General features: G+C 43.4%; 1 protein-coding gene across 4 annotated transcripts in view; it reads left to right on the top strand.

The window, feature by feature from the left end:
* Positions 1-12,678, top strand: part of MOK (MOK protein kinase) — an 87,162-nt gene that overhangs the window by 30,576 nt on the left and 43,908 nt on the right. For all 4 annotated transcript variants that reach the window (XM_077463696.1, XM_077463695.1, XM_077463697.1 and 1 more), the window contains exons 6-7: positions 718-766; positions 5,818-5,996. In XM_077463696.1, coding sequence (XP_077319822.1) covers positions 718-766; positions 5,818-5,996 — 228 coding nt within the window. The remainder of the gene's footprint in view (positions 1-717; positions 767-5,817; positions 5,997-12,678) is intronic.

The following is a 12,678-nucleotide window of genomic DNA, read 5'->3' as shown; positions in this document are numbered from 1 at the left end:
GACCCCCAATGTAAGGGGGGGGGGGGGGGGGTGAGCATTCTTCTTGAAGACCACTAATATAAGGAGCATTCTTCCAACTGTACCCCATTGTAAGGAGCTTTCTTCTCACTGGTCACTAATGTAAGGGGAGCATTCTTCCCACTGGTCACTAATGTAAGGAGCATTCTTCCCACTGTCCCCCAATGTAAGGAGCATTCTTCCCACTGGTCAATAATGTAAGGTGCATTCTTCCCACTGACCACCAATGTAAGGGGAATTCCTCCCACTGGTCACTAATGTAAGGAACCATCTTCCCACTGATAACCAATGTAAGGTGCCTTCTTCCGACTGACCACACCAATGTAAGGAACATTCTTCCCACTGATCATCAATGTGAGGGGCATTCTTCCCACTGACCATCAATGACTTATTTTTAGCAGGGTTTTCTGAGACCTGAAAATTATTATTAAGGGTTCCTTTGGGGTAAAAAATGCTAATCTATAGTAAAAATAAAACCTTCTTGCTGGTGTCCTAACTACAATAAAAAGGAAGCACGGCATATCTTCCCTGACAAGTGTGCCATCTACCAGTGTAACACATCCTTCATATTGGAAACATTTGTACTATTCCATCTTACTCTTTATTGTACATCATATTTGTTCTCTCACTGGCTAGTTTTATGTCCTGACTCAGTAATCCTTCTGCATTTAGTTGTATTTCTTTGTATTATTGTAACAGAAATGGAATCTTTCATCGTGACGTCAAGCCAGAAAATATTCTAATAAAGGTGAGAAATCTCAACGTCTTTCATAGGAAATACACTTTGTGGACACCCAATCATCACACCTACTGTATCTCAAAAAATTGAGTACACCCCTCATATTTTTGTAAATATTTTATTATATATTTTCATATGACAATACTGAAGAAATGACACTTTGCTACAATATAAAGTAGTGTACAGCTTGCTTGTATAACAGTGTAAATTTGCTGTCCCCTCAAAATAACTCAACACACAGCCATTAATGTCTAAACCGCTGGCAACAAAAGTGAGTACACCCCTAAGTGAAAATGTCCAAATTGGGCCCAATTAGCCATTTTCCCTCCCCGGTGTCATGTGACAGGGGAGCAGATGTGTTAAATTTGATGTTATCGCTCTCACTCTCTCATACTGGTCTCACTGGAAGTTCAACATGGCACCTCATGGCAAAGAACTCTGAGGATCTGAAATAAAGATGGCCTAGGCTATAAGAAGATTGCCAAGACCCTGAAACTGAGCTGCAGCATGGTGACCAAGACCATCCAGCGGTTTAACAGGACAGGTTCCACTCGGAACAGGCCTCACCATGGTCGACCAAAGAAATTGAGTGCACATGCTCAGCGTCATATCCAGAGGTTGTCTTTGGAAAATAGACGTATGAGTGCTGCCAGCATTGCTGCAGAGGGTGAAGGGGTGGGGGGTCAGCCTGTCAGTGCTCAGACCATATGCTGCACGCTGCATCAAATTGGTCTGCATCGCTGTCGTCCCAGAAGGAAGCCTCTTCTAAAGATGATGCACAAGAAAGCCCACAATTTGCTGATGACAAGCAGACTAAGGACATGGATTACTATAGCCATGTCCTGTGGTCCGATGAAACCAAGATAAACGTATTTGGTTCAGATGGTGTCAAGCGTGTGTGGCGGCAACCAGGTGAGGAGTACAAAGACAATTGTGTCTTGTCTACAGTCTAGCATGGTGGTGGGAGTGTCATGGTCTGGGGCTGCATGAGTGCTGCCGACACTGGGGAGCTACAGATGATTGAGAGAACCATGAATGCCAACATGTAATGTGACATACTGAAGCAGAGCATGATCCCCTCCCTTCAGAGACTGGACCGCAGGACAGTATTCCAACATAATGACCCCAAACAACCTCTGAGATGACCACTGCCTTGCTAAAGAAGCTGAGGGTAAAGGTGATGGACTAGTAAAGCATGTCTCCAGAACTAAACACCATTGAAAATCTGTGGGGCATCCTCAAACGGAAGGTGGAGGAGCGCAAGATCTCTAATATCCCCCAGCTCCGTGATGTCATCATGGAGGAGTGGAAGAGTGGAAGAGGACTCCGGTGGCAACCTGTGAAGCTCTGGTGAACTCCATGCCCAAGAGGGTTAAGGCAGTGCTGGAAAATAATGGGGGACACACAAAATATTGACACTTTGGGCCCAATTTGGACATTTTCACTTAGGGGTGTACTCATTTTTGTTGCCAGCAGTTAATTAATGACTGTGTCAAGTTATTTTGAGGGGACAGCAAATTTACACTGTTACACAAGCTGTACACTCACTACTTTACATTGTAGCAAAGTGTCATTTCTTCAGTGTTGTCACATGAAAATAAGAAGAGTTTTTTGGACTTTGAGTGAAGCACAAGACACGTGGTAGCAGAAACTGTAAAATTGTTTAATTGGCATATAAACAACATACCTATAATAAAACATACCTACATATAAACAAAGCCATACCTCATAAACATGTGATACATGGTTGAACATGAGTATTTTATCTGTATGAAAAGGGAAAAAAGATGAATTCATATACAGGAAGTCCACAAGTTACGAACACAATAGGTACTGTAGGTTTGTTCGTAAGTCACAACACTGCATTTGTAAGTGTAACTTCCGGCCGGAACACTGCATTCGTAAGTGTAATTGCCTCCTGTGCATGGATGTGGGATGTTTGGGGTGCTTGTTATGTTATCTGGGGCATAGTACGGCAGTGTGGGATGTGTCCGGAGGTGCTCGAAAGGTATCCAGGACCAGCGTGGAGCCAAGTGGCCGGCATTTGAGGCCGTTCGTAAGTAGGAGTCCTTTGTAACTCTGGGACTGTGTGTGTGTGTGCAGATGCCACTCATCAGGAAAATGCAGAGCATATCAGAGCATATCTGAAAAAAAATGAAAAAAGGTACCAAATAGGATATAATGTTTTACCCAAATAGTAAGAAAAAATGTAGGGGCAAGGGGAATTGTTCTGAATAAGCAGTGTTGCAAGTCAGGATCTGCAAGGCAACTCTATCCCTGGAGCTGAGGGAATGAACTGTTGGTTTATAGTTCACGAATACTGTACTGTATGTATATACTGGTAATATTCACACATATTGGTCCAATATCATTTATTCTACAGACATATTTGAATTTGTTCACTCTTGCCTATTACGTTTGGAGGGCGCTGCTGGGTTGTGTCGGTGCGCTCACTTCTTCATTGGGTTCATCTCCTCAGCTCCTGGGATAGATTTGCCTCGCAGATCCCTCCTCATAGGCTGAGTCGCCATTGGCTCCCGCTACTGTCACTCAAAGTCAGTGAGACGATGAGAAGAGCAAGGGGGCAGGGCTGGGCTGTGGCTCTGTGTCTGAATGGACACAAGGAGTGCGGCTCAACTTAGGTGCCCCATAGCAAGCTGCCTGCTGTGGGGGCACTCAACATGATGGAGGGGCCAGGAGCACTGAAGAGGGACCCGACAAGAGGAAGATCTGGGCTGCTCTGGGCAAAACCACTGCTCAGAGCAGGTACGTATTTTTAATGAAAAAAAAACAAAAGACTTTAGTACCACTTTAAAGTAGAATTAAAAACAAAGCTTTTTTTATTTTTATTTGGGTAGAGCATAGGAGGGTTATATGTGGCAACCTAGTGAGGTTTGCACCACTGGATATGCACATTGGTAATTTATTAGGATTGCACTGTTGGTATGTGCACTTTTATTAGTCACTATAGAGGCACATAGCACCTAACAAGTGAACAGGGTCTGTCGCCTTTTACCCCCTTAATGACTAGGCAATTTTTTGCGATACGGCACTGCTTCACTTTAACTGACAGTTGCGTTGTCATGCGACGCTGTACCCAAACAAAATTGATGTACTTTTTTTCCCCACAAATAAAGCTTTTGATGGTATTTGAATACCTCTATTTTTTTTTTGTTTTTTGTTTTTTGTGCTATAAACAAAAAAGACAGACAATTTTTTAAAAATATTTTTTTTTACTTTCTGCTACCGGTATAATACATATCCAAAAAAAAAATATATTCATCAGTTTATGCCCATATGTATTCTTCTACATATTCTTGGTAAAAAAAAATTGCAATAAGCAAATATTGATTGGTTTGCACAAAAGTTATAGCATCTACAAAATAGGGGATAGCTTTATGGACTTTTATTACTTTTATAGGGGGATAGCTTTATGGACTTTTATTTATTTTGCGGGATTGCGGCAGACAAATCTAACCCCAAGTGACACTTTTTGGGGACTAATGACATTACTATACCCCATACACACAATCGGACTTTCCAACAACAAAACGGTGGATTTTTGTTTGAAGGTGTTGGCTCCAACTTGTCTTGCATACACACGGTCACACAAATGTTGGCCAAAAAATACGAACATAGTGACGTACAAGACGTACCTGAAATCTCCATTACGAACACTAGTTTTACAAGACCGAGCGCTTCCTGCCCGTCCTTGATTCCGAGCATGTGTGGACTTTTGTGCGACAGACTTGTGTACACACAATCGGAAAGGTCCGACAACAAACTTTTGTTGGTGGAAAATTTGAGAACATGCTAGCCAACATTTGTTGGCGGAAAGTCCGAGAATAGCATACACACAAGCATTTTACCAAGAATAGCATACACACAAGCTCACATCCAACATTTGCCGTCATAAAATCCGATCATGTGTACGAGGCATTACAGTGATCGATGCTAACAAATAAAATGCACTGATCAATGTATAAATGACACTGGCAGGGAAGGGGTTAACACTAGGGGGCAATCAAGGGGTTAACTGTGTTCCCTGGGTATGTTCTAACTGTGTGGGGACTGGGCTCATTGATCACTAAGAAGAGCAGATCTCCATGTTGTCCCCATTTAGAATGGGGATCCGCCTTGTTTACCTTGTTTCTCTGTGGAACGATCCCGGGTGGCCGGCGGACATCAGGCGCGTGCGTGGCCACAGTATCTATTGCACAAAACGCTGTTTCTTGCAATAGAGCCGACTGCAGTATATATACTGTGGCTGGTCGGTAAGTGCTTAAAGGAATTCCTTGGAGCCCCCCAGGTCACCAGAAGTTGGAAGATTTCCCTTTATTGCTTTTCTGAGGACAACCCAATACTTTAGATTTTCTTTTACTTTGACTGAAAATGGTAAACTGGACAAATAGAAAGGCAATAAAAACTGACAAGGGTTATAATCCCTTTCCACTCTATCCAAAACGGGAAAAAAATAAGTTTTGCCTTTAGTTATTACTATTGTTACGGTCTTTAACTTACAGTTAGATGTTTCCCATGTGTTCATTCTTCTGCTGTTAGTGTTAATTCTCTTCCATCTGTACTACAGCTTCTATGAATGGAAGATGATCTATGAATGTAGGGGGCAGAGCTGTCAGTCATCCGCCCCGCTTCCATTCTTAGATCCTGTTTTATGCATAGTAGCTGTAGTTCATCTTCTATGAATGGGGGAGCTGGGCGGAGAGGCAAGCATAGTCGGGATCTCTTGATGAGAGTCTGTGGAGGCTCTCAAATTTTATTAAGCCCCCGCCTCGGTAACCTTCCGGTGCAGCGCGGGAGGGGGGAGAATTACAACTATTTTACTACTAACAGCTGATGGATCAACACAAGGGACACATCCTTCTGGCTGTAAATGATGTTCCTTGTGCTGATTTTTCTGTTTTTTTTTGTCTGCAATTAGGTTCTAAAACAGACAGGCAGATGTGACATTTATTCTAGATGGGAGTTGGCAACTAAAAAAAAAAAGTTGTATCATCTACCAAGCTAACTATTCTTTATCAAAACTTTCTGTGCTGATCTAGCAAGATGTCCTAAAGCTTGCGGACTTTGGCTCGTGCCGCAGTGTCTTCTCAAAACAGCCATACACAGAATATATATCAACACGCTGGTATCGGGCGCCCGAATGTCTCTTGACTGATGGATATTATACCTACAAAATGGACATCTGGAGCGTAGGCTGTGTCTTCTTTGAGATCTGCAGGTAAGACCAAACCTTATAGTTGTATTTGCTGTTGTTAGGGTAATGCACAGTTGCATAGATTACATAGATGCGCAGGTTGTATTTTACTGGCCATGAAGTATGTATTACTTTGTGTTTTTACCTTTTATTTATTTATTTATTTATTTATTTATTTATTTAATAAAAAAAACAGAGTTTTATTATATAGAAAAAAAAAGTATACAAATAAGAGTGCAACGAGCACTATTCATAAAACATGTACATTTACATAATCATACAGAGTTAAACACATTAGAGGTAAGCTTAGCTTGCAGAGCCAAGTTGAAGTGGTTGTAAACTCTCTTTAAAAAAAAAAAACCTGCAAGACAAAGGCATAATGAGCTAGTATGCATCGCATACTAGCTCATTATGAAATATTACCCTAGATCGAATCTATTGCAGCGGTCCCCGTACACCACTGTGACTGGTGACATGTCTCCCAGAGTTATTTACAGGTTCGCGGGCTCCGGCGCTGTGATTGGCCGAAGCCGCAATGAAGTCACTCCCGTGAATGCGCGCCAGAGCTGCCGGTCACGGCACAGCTCCTGAAGAAACGGCATGAGCGAGCCGTTACTTCAGTGCGCATGTGCCGATGATGTATCTGCGCTCCTCGCCTCATACTGACAGAGTGTGTGGTGAGGAGAGCCGATTAGCAGCATCTCCTCGCAGGGGGCGGCAAAACATGCAATCGGGGCACTGATCATCAATGCCCTAATTACTGATCTAGCAGAACGGGGTCTGCCAGGCCTAGCGTTCGTAATGGAGAATTAACATTGTGACGCTCTTAATTATGAAATCTCGAAATGCAGTGCACATTCTCTCCTTTTTTAATGGGATAATAATGAAGCTGCTTTGCTGGTGATACTGATGGAGTTATTGAAAACAAATTTTCAAAGGCTTTTTTTTTCTAATATTATTATGCTTTTTTTTCTAGTGATATCAAGAATAATATTATTATATATACATTTTTTTTATTTTTATTTATTTATTTATTTATTTTTTTGGGGCAAGTTACCACAACACCATTATCCCATTCTTTTTAAGATCAAAGATACAACTATGTTGGTGTCCCTTGTCAACTGTACATTGTATTTTTAACTGTGGCTGCCTACTCCCAAACTGTCATTTGAAGTAAAACACATAGGCAAGTATTGTTCACCACAATTTTTTTATTTTGCATTAAAAAAAGAAAACAAATAAAATTAGACATGCTATATGCCAATAGAACTTATTCAAAAAGTGCATACAAAAATATAGAAAATATACCAAATCAAATCATTATTCAACCCAAAATATAATGTCAAAGCGATAACTCCAAGGCCAATAATAACATGTTATCTCCTCCGATTCCGCAACATGTCTGGTTGAACGGCTGTTCAGAAGGGAGCTGAAAAGTGCAAACTAAAAAGCGCAAATCAGCACTCACCAAACTTCTACTAACATGAAATTAGGAGAAGGAGCCCAAAGGGTGGTGCTAAAGAGCTGAAAACAATGTAGTACGTCACTATGTTCATATTTGTTGGCCAACAATTGTGTGCCGTGTGTATGCAAGACAAGTTTGGGCTGACGCCCATCGGACAAAATTCTATAGTTTTGTTGGCCAACAATCTGATCGTGTGTAGGAGGCTTAAGACGTGTGGTGACAGGATCTCTGTGCTTTGAAATTGTCCCCTTTATGCAATCATTTGATTAGTTCATTCAATGACCTACTGATATCCTAAACCCAAAAGGCAGAAAAGAAGAGAAGTTCATGGTAAGGGTTTACTTACATGTTAAAGGATGATAACGAAGTCCAAGAACAAAATGCAATATATTGCAGCTTACAGTCCTTAGATATGCTGACTGCATTAGTCTCATTCGAAGAACATTTTCAGCAAATACAGAAAAAAACCTGCCAATCTTACCAGAAATGCTGTGTCTTTTTTTTCACTTCCTCTGAACTGCAGCAAATAATAACTTCCTTTCTTGCTATCCTCTATAAACTACCAATTGCCCTGCCACCGCATGTAATGGAGATAAAGAGATGGACGTTTGTAGTCCAGAGAGCAGCTTAGGGTGACAACCATGGTACCCTTCATAGATACAGTGTAGGAGTGACGTAGTCAGCCAGTGAAAGGAAGTGTTTTATTTGCAGGATCACAAAGTTTCGAAAATAAAGTAAAAGAAACTCAATAAAAAAAGAAAACAAATACAGCCACCACAACAAGGACTAGTAATCAGCTATGTTACATTTTTGGTTTAGGCCCCTTTCACACTTGTGTGACTTTTCCTGCGACTTTGGACATCAGAGTTGCATGACAGGTCGTACCCCATGATTCCAAATGATAACCATTCATATCCGTGTGACTTGAGTTTAAAGTATTCCCAATGCTACTTTGGCCCGACTTTGATGTGATTTGAGGTCCATAGATTTCAAGTTAACACCGGCATTCCCTGAAATCGCAGCCGCAAAATTGCGGCAAAATCACATAAAAATTGCATGACTTTCAAGTTGCGGAAGTGTGAAAGGGGCCTAAGATATACTTTACAATTATTGTTAAAGATCAGCGTTTTTTTTTTTTTTTTTAAATAACAAACACATTATACATTTTTGCTCTGTACAGTTGTTTTCCACAGATCATCCCCGATTCTCCTACTTTCGGGCCCCACACCAGTGCTCCTGGCCCCCCCACCTTGCTATGGGACAGTGGCTGCCCGTGCATTGAGGGGGCCCCTTGGCCTCTAATCGGCTTCAAAGAAGGGTGGACTTGGGGCGCAGAGTGTGCCCTGATCCCACCCAATTGTGTGACCATAGCGAATGAATTTTCAATATCCTCACACAAGTGCCTACCCGCCAATCAGGAGGCAGGTCGGTGAGACCTGTTTCCCCATTGGCCAAAGCACCAGGCAAACCTATTGGATGCCTAGTGGCGCTTTGGCAAGTGGAGGAAGCATGAGAGGAGTGGACACCTCCGGCACTGCTGCTGTCCGAGTGTGGAGGAGAGGAGGAGAGTGGAGACACAGAGGATGCTCTTCAGGCGAGTGCCCATGGGGGGTCTAGAGCTGCGAGGGGGTGCAAGTTCCAGCTGCAAGCCCCGAAAGGGGGTGTGTAAGTGCTAGTATATGCAAGCCCCGAGCGGGGGGGGGGGGGCTTTTGGGGGTGTGTGTGCAAGACATTTAGTTCTTTTTTTTATTGCCAGGGTAAGTGGCTGCATTTGATGGGCACAAATGGCTGCATTTGATGGGTACAAATGGCTGCATATGATGGGCACAAGTGGCTGCATATGATGGGCGCAAGTGGCTGCATATGAGGGGCGCAAGTGGCTGCATATGAGGGGCACAAGTGGCTGCATATGAAGGGCGCAAGTGGCTGCATATGAAGGGCGCAAGTGGCTGCATATGAGGGGCACAAGTGGCTGCATATGAGGGGCGCCGGGGCACAAGTGGCTGGATATGACGGGGCACAAGTGGCTGGATATGACGGGGCACAAGTGGCTGGATATGACGGGGCACAAGTGGCTGGATATGACGGGGCACAAGTGGCTGGATATGACGGGGCACAAGTGGCTGGATATGACGGGGCACAAGTGGCTAGATATGACGGGGCACAAGTGGCTGGATATGACGGGGCACAAGTGGCTGGATATGACGGGGCACAAGTGGCTGGATATGACGGGGCACAAGTGGCTGGATATGACGGGGCACAAGTGGCTGCATATGACGGGGCACAAGTGGCTGCATATGACGGGGCACAAGTGGCTGCATATGACGGGGCACAAGTGGCTGCATATGACGGGGCACAAGTGGCTGCATATGACGGGGCACAAGTGGCTGCATATGACGGGGCACAAGTGGCTGCATATGACGGGGCACAAGTGGCTGCATATGACGGGGCACAAGTGGCTGCAAATGATGGGGCACAGTGGCTGCAAATGATGGGCACAAGTGGCTGCATATGATGGGCACAAGATTGGCCTCAGATAACTATTGGGAGAGGGTGGGAGCTGCATGCAGATGATTTTTTATCTTAATGAAGAGAATGCATTAGGTAAAAAAAAACCTTATGTCTTTAGAACCACTTTTAACTTTTAGCCACTTGAGGGCACTGTTCTATTAGAGCTTGTTGCTATCTAGTGGCCCAGAAGCTGAAAATTGATTTTATATCCACTGTGCCTACATTTTGGTTTATTCTTTCTGCAATATACAGTGACAGTTACCTCCCTTTACATCCTGGGAAACCTGTCACAAATAATAATTTGGAACTTAGAGGACAAACTATAAAATGTATATTGTTGTGAAGGCAGCTGCAGTATTCTCAAGCCAAGGGTACCCCTTACTATTTACATGTGGCCAGCAAGTTTGCGGTCTGTCTGGGTAAAAGTTGGGTTAAATGCTGGGATGCGGGATGGGCGGCTGCACTGGGCTCAATAGTTTACTGTAGTGATGGGGGTGCCTTCCTTCTGCTACAATGCTGATAGGAGTAATGACAACGGCATCACTACTCCTGTCAGCCCATCGCGTGTTCTCACCTCCCCCCCACACAATTATCATTTTTTTTTTTTAACCACTTGCTTACTGCCCATTTAAACCCCCCTCCTGCCCAGACCAATTTTCAGCTTTCAGCGCTGTCGCACTTTCAATGACAATTGCGCGGTCATACAACACTGTACCCAAATAAAAAATTTTATAATTTTTTTCCCACAAATAGAGCTTTCTTTTGATGGTATTTGTTCACCTCTGCAGTTTTTTTTGTTAAAATTTTTTAAAAAGACTTTGTTTTAAAAAAAATATATATATTTTTTATATTTTGTTATAAAATTTAGCAAACAGGTAATTTTTCTCCTTCATTGATGTACTCTGATGAGGCTGCATTGACGGGCACCGATGGGCGGCACTGATAGGTGGCACTGGTGGGCACTGAGAAGTGGGACTAATAGGTGACACTGATAGGTGGCAATAATGGGCACTGGTAGGTTACACTGATGGGCAGCATTGCTAGGTGGCACTGATGAGGCACTGATTGGCACCACCGGTAGGCATTGATAGGTGGCACTGGTGGGCAATGTGGGTAATGGCAGGGGGTACTGATTGGCATAGATGAGGCCTCTTTCCTCTTCAGGACCGATGACCCTTGCACATAAGCCGGTGATCAGCGTTTTTTTTTTATGGAGCCTTTGTTTACACACGTGATCAGCCGTCATTGGCTGACAGCTGATCACGTGGTAAGGGGCCGGGACCTGCAGGGAGCGTGCGGGAAGTGTGCAAAGGGGAGGCCATCATATGATGGCCTCCTGGAAATTCAGATCCACATGGTGGCTGTCATTCGGCTATAGTACAGGTGCCAAGTGGCTAAAGAACAGTGTAAAAATAAAAGGTAAAATAAATAAGAAAACAAAATACATTTTTTAAACGCATCCCGTCCCACCAAGCTCCTGTGCAGAAGCGAACACATACGTGAGCAGCACCCGCATATGAAAACGGTGTTCAAACCACACATGTGAGGTATCGCTGTGATCGGTAGAGTGAGAGCAATAATTCTAGTCCTAGACCTCCTCTGTAACTCAAAACATGCAACCTGCTTATGGGGATTTTTAAGGGTAAAAGTTTGTCGCCATTTTAATTCAAAAAAGTGTGCTTGTAAGAACGCTGCGCAAATACGGTGTGACAAAGAGTATTGTAACAGCCGGCACTTTATTCTCTAGGGTGTTAGAAAAAAATAAAAGATATAATGTTGGGGGGGGGGGGGGGGAAGTAATTTTCTAGGCAAAAAGAATGTTTTTAACTTTAAAAAAAAACAAATCTCAGAAAGAGGATCAGTCCTTATGTGTTTAAGTGCAAGCATTGGGGCTGATGTGAGGTTGGAAGGGCATACATAGAAACATAGAAAAGTGACGGCAGAGCAAAGTAGTCCATCGAGTCTGCCTGCATACATTGGGGGCTGATGTGAGGTTTGAAGTGCATGCATTGGAGCTGATTGTAGATCTGAGATGCATGCATTTGGGGCTGTTCTGAAGTGCATGCATTTAAGATCTCAAATGAGCCCCAATGCATGCATTAGGGCTGATCTAAGGTCTAAAGTGCATGCATTGGAATTGATTTGAAGTCTTAAGTGCAAGCATTCAGGCTGATGTGAGGTCGGAAGGGCAAAGATAGAAACATAGAAAAGTGACGACAGAACAAAGACCAAGCAGTCCATCGATTCTGCTTGCGTACATTGGGGACTGATGTGAGGTTTGAAGTGCATGCATTGGAGCGGATCATAGATCTGAGGTCTGAAGTGCATGCATATGGGGCTGATTATAGATCCGAGGTCTGAAGGGCATGCATTGGGGCTGAGGTATTTATTGGAGCTGATCATAGATCTGAGGTCTGAAGTGCATGCATTTGGGGCTGATTATAGATCCAAGGTCTGAAGGGCATGCATTGGGGCTGAGGTATTCATTGGAGAGCTGATCACAGATCTGAGGTCCGAAGTGCAAGCATTGAGGCTAATCATAGATCTGAGGTCTGAAGTTCAAGCATTTGGGGCTGATTATAGATCCAAAGTCTGAAGGGCATGCATTGGGGCTGAGGTATTCATTGGAGAGCTGATCATAGATCTGAAGTCTGAAGTGCAAGCATTGAGGCTGATCATAGATCTGAGGTCTGAAGTGCAAGCATTGGGGCTGAGGCATTCATTGGGGTT

This window comes from Lithobates pipiens, unplaced genomic scaffold, assembly GCF_037356315.1.
Source record: "Lithobates pipiens isolate NorthernLeopardFrog02 unplaced genomic scaffold, aLitPip1_a1.2 Scaffold_30, whole genome shotgun sequence".
Lineage (NCBI taxonomy): Eukaryota > Metazoa > Chordata > Amphibia > Anura > Ranidae > Lithobates > Lithobates pipiens.
This window is presented reverse-complemented; position numbering and strand designations above follow the sequence as displayed.